The 6,356-nt window shown below is 32.3% G+C and overlaps 1 protein-coding gene across 1 annotated transcript; it reads right to left on the reverse strand.

Annotated features, from left to right (window-relative positions):
• Positions 1–1,375: 1,375 nt before the first annotated feature.
• LOC139900093 (uncharacterized) lies at positions 1,376–2,362 on the reverse strand. Its single transcript, XM_071882897.1, has 2 exons — positions 1,828–2,362; positions 1,376–1,719 (listed from the first exon to the last, which is right to left on the reverse strand). Exons 1-2 carry the CDS (start codon positions 2,360–2,362, stop codon positions 1,376–1,378), a joined length of 879 nt encoding a protein of 292 aa, XP_071738998.1.
• Positions 2,363–6,356: the final 3,994 nt, after the last annotated feature.

The raw sequence follows: 6,356 nt of genomic DNA on the forward strand, positions 1-6,356 counted from the left end.
TGCACATAATAAGTATGTACTTTTGCGAAACAATCTGTATGCGCGTATATTTATACGTTATGAATTTTCTAAGTCCTTCCAAAACGATCCTTAGGCAATCAATTAGCATCGCGAAGCATCTAAGTATGTCAAAATCAAATACTTAGGAAATTAAGATCCTTTCGCGATAATCAATTTTTGCGTAAGTGGGCAATTTCATCACTACACCATTTAACCTTTGCGAAACATATCAGCATTATGAAGCAAAATATTATAGAATATTTCATAAACCCTGAGTATTTCACCAAGCATAATTTTGTTTAAACAATGCAAACAAACTTTTTGCATATTCTTACAAGTGTTTATTTTTCATATTCTTACAAGCGTGATCAAGACTTGTAAAAATAAAAAATGAAAACACATAGAAAAATATCAAATACATGCCTCGCATCTCATTTTGCACTTTGAAAATACATGCACATTATTCTTGCAAAGCTATGCATAATATCGTTTTAATAAAGCAGCATGCCACGCATTAGGGAGAGTTCGCCCTTCTATGTATGCGAGCTTATATGAACCTGCCGCATTAATTGCCACAATTTGATAAGGACCCTCCTAGTTAGGTCCTAATTTGCCAAGTTTTTCTGCTCTACTTGCATCATTATTTTGCAACACCCATTCGCCTACATCAAAAGACAAAGTGCGTACTCTTTTTTTTGTAATATTTGGCGATTTGCTGTTTATTATTTGCCTCTCTGATAGCAGCCATTAACCTTCGCTCTTCAACAAAATTCAAATTTTTGCATAAGGCTTCACCATTTGCTACTTCATCAAAGTTAGCAACTCTATGCGTTGGAACAAGAATTTCAGCAGGTATTACTGCTTCAGAGCCATATACTAAACTAAAGGGTGTTTCCCCTGTGCTCTTCTTTAATGTAGTGCAATGTGCCCATAATACATTGGGCAGCTCATCCACCCAACCAGTTCACTTTTCATATAACCTCTTTTTGATACCGCTCACAATGTCGCGATTGATTACTTCACACAAGCCATTAGCCCGTGGATGCGCCACTGATGTAAACTTTTGAATTATATTTAAATCAGTGCACTATGTGTTAAAAGGATCTTTCGCTATTTGAGCACCATTATCGCTAATCAATTCGCGTGGAACACCAAATCTGCAAACAATATACTCCCATACAAAATTACGCACTTGCACTCCAGTGATAGTGCGAACTGCCTTAGCTTCAACCCATTTTGTAAAATAGTCAATTGCCACAATTAGGAATTTGACATTGTCAGGACCTGCGGGAAATGGTCCTACAATGTCAATAGCCCACTTGTGAAATGGCCATGGCGAATTAACAGGGATCATCTCGTGCCTTGGCATCTGATTCTACGCAGCATGCCTTTGACAACTTTTACAACGCTCAACAATCTTTGCAACATCGCGGTATAAGGATGGCCAAAAATATCCCATCCGCATAATTTTTTCCGCGATAGTTTTATATCCTGAATGCAATGGGCAAGAACCGTTATGCACTTCATCAATTATCATTTCTGCTTCAATTGGGCCAACACAATGCATCATTGGACCACAATATGACTTACGATACAAAATGTCACTTTGAATGATATACATAGGTGCTCGCTCTCTAACTAAACGAGCTTCACGCTTATCACTTAGCATAACACTATTGCGGATATATCGCAAGATTGGTTCCATCCAATTTGGCTGTTCTTATACAACGGACGCCACCATTAAATCATTATCTATTGATTTACTTGGCAATTTCTTGACCCAAACTTGCTTTTGGAAGTGTAAAAATGTTAAAGCGGCCAGCTTACTTAACGCATCCGCCTTCTTATTATGACTTATTGGTACTTGTGCGAGTTCAAAATGCTCAAACTGCACCGTCAATTCCTTCAACAACTGCAAATATTTTTGCATTGAAGAATCATGTGCTTCAAAAGAGCCATTAAACTGATTTGCCACTAACTGTGAATCTGTAAATGCTCGCAACTTGGCGATACTCATTTTACGCGCGATATTTAAACCGGCAAGCAACGCTTCATATTCCGCTTCGTTGTTTGTTACATAAAAATTAAAACGTAACGCGTACGTATGCTCCTCACCGCTTGGGCTTGCCAACACTAAACCCACACCAGCACCTTCTGCACATGAGGCTCCATCAGTAAATAAATCCCATGTTTCGCCCTGCACTGGCTTTAATTCTGTTCGCTCATTAATCACCTCCAACTCCCCAGACATTTCTGCGAGGTAATCTGCCAAAACTTGGCCCTTTATAGCATTGCGCGGAAGGTAAGAAATTTGATACGCACCTAACTCTACCACCCACTGCAGTGACCCAAACTTTTCCATGATTATATATTAAATGAGAACTATATTTACATGATTAAATGTTTCTAACATGTTAAGCAATCAAACTTGTTAAGACTTGATTATTTGAAATGAGTTTATGTAGACAATTGACCACCCAAATTGACCGGCGATTCACGAATGTTAAAACTTTTAATAACGACATGATATATATATATATATATATATATATATATATATATATATATATATATATATTTAACATGATATTATGATAAGTAAGTATCCCACTAAGTATATTAACAATGAGTTATATACATAAAATGAGACTACTGAATTAAGAAACTCGAAACGATATATATAACAATTATCGTTATAACAACGTCTTAATTAAAATAAATACATATGTATCATATTAAGATATTAATACACTATGTTTAACATGATAAAATGATAATTGAATATATCATTAAGTGTATTAACAATGAACTACATATGTAAAACAAGATTACTAACTTAAGGATTTCGAAACGAGTTATATATGTAACGATTATCGTTGTAATGATGTTTTAATATATATATATATATATATATATATATATATATATATATATATATATATATATATATATATATATATATATATATATATATATATATATCGTATTAAGATATATTTCATACACCCTGTCATCATGATAATATAACAATTTAACATCTCATTGGATATAATAATAATGGGTTGATTACATTAAACAAGATCGTTAACTTATAAGCTTCGAAACAACACATACATTTAACGAATAACGATGAGTTAACGACTTAATTAAAATGTATGTATATGTATTGTATTAAGATGTATTAATACACTTTTGAAAGGCTTAATGACATGTAAAAAAAATACTTATACTTAACAAAAATGATTACATTTACATTCCCATTCGTTGTCATCAACAATTCTACTCGTATTCATAAAGTAGTTGTACTCGTATTGTACGCAGCTTCTAGATGTATTTACTATTTATCATCACCTTAGCAGCCCTAGATCAGTCATCAAACATGTGGGAACCATTCTTTGTAATCTAGTATGAGTTATTTAGCAAGATTACAAAAATATTATTAATCATTCATGAATTATTTACAAGAAAACAAACTTACACATCCTTTATATCTAATCCATATACCACGACCCAAAACATATATAAACACCTTCATTCTTCAATTTTCTTCATCTAATTGATCTCTCTCAAGTTCTATCTTCAAGTTCTAAGTGTTCTTCATAAATTCTATAAGTTCTAGTTTCATAAAATCAAGAAGACTTCAAGATTTCTTTCAATCCTTTTAATCCAATCCAACAACTCATCAAAGATCAAGAATTTCCACCTAATCTCAGTAACTTTTCATCTCATAATCAAGGTAATAAACTTATTCAAGCTTTGGTTCAATTCTTATAAACATAACTATCTTAAATCAAGATAGAATTCTAACTTGAACTTGTTTTCGTGTCATGATTCTACTTCAAGAACTTCCAAGCCATCAAATATCCTTTGAAGCTCAAGTTTATTTTTCATCATTTCAGTAGGTTTACCTACTATACTTGAGGTAGTAACGATGTTCATAACATCATTCAATTCATATATATATATATATATATATATATATATATATATATATATATATATATATATATATATATATATATAACTATCTTATTCGAAGAATATAACTCGTAATCACTAGAACATAGTTTAGTGAATTCTAAACTTGTTCGCAAATAAAGTAATCCTTCTAACTTAACTTTTAAAATCAACTAAACACATGTTTTATATCTATATGATATGCTAACTTAATGATTTAAAACTTGAAAACACGAAGAACACCGTAAAAACGGACATACGCCGTCGTAGTAAAACCGGGGGCTGTTTTGGGTTGGATAATTAAAAACTATGATAATCTTTGATTTGAAAGTTGTTCTTCTGGGAAAATGATATTTCATATGAACATGAAACCATATCCAAAAATATTGGTTAAACTCAAAGTAGAAGTATGTTTTTCAAAATGGTCATCAAGACGTCGTTCTTTCGACTGAAATGACTACCTCTTTTAAAAATGACTTGTAACCTGTAACTCCAACTATAAACCATTACTTTTTCTGTTTAGTTTCATAAATTTTAGTTTGATACGAAACCATAGCAATTTGATTCACTCAAAACGGATTTATAACGAAGAAATTATGGGAAAAACAAAATTGGATAGAATTACTAGTTTTAGCTACGGAAATTTTTATAACAAATCTATACTAACTATATCTTAGCTAACTTTCTTGTATTATACATGTCTTGATAGACCATAGACACGTATACAATATTTTGACATATCATATTGACATCATCTATATATATTATTTGGAATAACCCATAAGACACTATATGCGGTAATGCTCGAGTTAGCATATAATGGGTCGAGGTCGATTCTAAAATAATATATATACCATGGGTTTTGATCGAGTCTGAGACATGTATACAATGGGTTGTGGATTGATTCGAGATAATATGTATAATATGAGTCTTGAAAATATTAAGACAATATACTATATTGATTTATTTATGTACTACTAAATGTGGACTACTAATTGTGGACTACTAACGTTAGACTGCTAACTTAACAACTTAAATCATCAACACGTAATAAAAATGTTGTGAATATATTTCGATCATACTTTGATATGTATGTATATATTTGTTATAGGTTCGTGAATCGACCCGTGGCCAAGTCTTATTTTCCGACGAATTGAAAATCCATGAAAGTGAGTTATAGTCCCACTTTTAAAATCTAATATTTTTGGGATGAGAATACATGCAATTTTATAAGTGTTTTACAAAATAGATACAAGTACGCGAAACTACATTCAATGGTTGGATTATTAAACCGAATATCGCCCTTTTTAGCTTGGTAACCTAAGAATTAGGGAACTGGCCCCTAATTGACGCTAATCCTAAAGGTAGATCTACGGGAACTAACACCCCCCATTATGGAATTTGGAATGCTTTAGTACTTCGAGTTATTATCATATCCGATGAGAGTCCCGGAATGATGGGGATATTCTATATGCATCTTGTTAATGTCGGTTACCAGGTGTTTACCATATGAATGATTTTTATACAGATAGCTATATGCATGTATGTTGCTTATGAAAAATGAAATTATGTGGTCTATTATTACGATTTGATAAATATATAGGTTAAACCTATAACTCACCAACATTTTTGTTGACGTTTTAAGCATGTTTATTCTCAGGTGATTATTAAGAGCTTCCGCTGTTGCATGCTATTTTAAAGACAAGAGTTGGAGTCAACATGCTTATAATTTATTGTTTAAAAACTGCATTCGGGGACTTAAATTGTTGTGTAATATTATTGTAAACCATTATGTAATGGTCGTGTGTAAACGTTATATTTTAGATTATCATTACTTGATAATCTACGTTATGCTTTTAAACCTTTATCGATAAAATAAAGATTATGGTTTGTTTTAAAATCGAATGCAGTCTTTGAAAAACGTCTCATGTAGAGGTCAAAACCTCGCAACGAAACCAATTAATATGAAACGTTTATAATCGATATGAACGGAACATTTCACCCACAACGCGAGCCTACCAGATATTTCCAGTTTTGTTAAGACTTGCTTGATTGGCATATTAGTTAGCACATGCAATGGGTGCCCTTGAAAATATCTTCTTAACCTTCGCGACGTTAATATGAGTGCATACACAAATTTTTCAATGGGCGCGTAGTTTATTTCGCTTCCTGTAAGAGCTTTACTGACAAAATACACAGATTTTTGTATTGTATCCCTTTCCACAACTAAAACTGAACCAAAAGCTTCATTTGCTACCGATATATAAAGGTAAAGAGTTTCGCCATCAATTGGCGCTGTTAACGTAGGCAAAGTTTTCAATAACTTCTTCATTTCTTGAAACGTGTTTTCAGCCTCGGTTGTCCAAACAAAACTTTTTTGTTTCAAGCAACCTTTTAAA

The sequence above is a fragment of the Rutidosis leptorrhynchoides genome, chromosome 3 (assembly GCF_046630445.1).
Source record: "Rutidosis leptorrhynchoides isolate AG116_Rl617_1_P2 chromosome 3, CSIRO_AGI_Rlap_v1, whole genome shotgun sequence".
Lineage (NCBI taxonomy): Eukaryota > Viridiplantae > Streptophyta > Magnoliopsida > Asterales > Asteraceae > Rutidosis > Rutidosis leptorrhynchoides.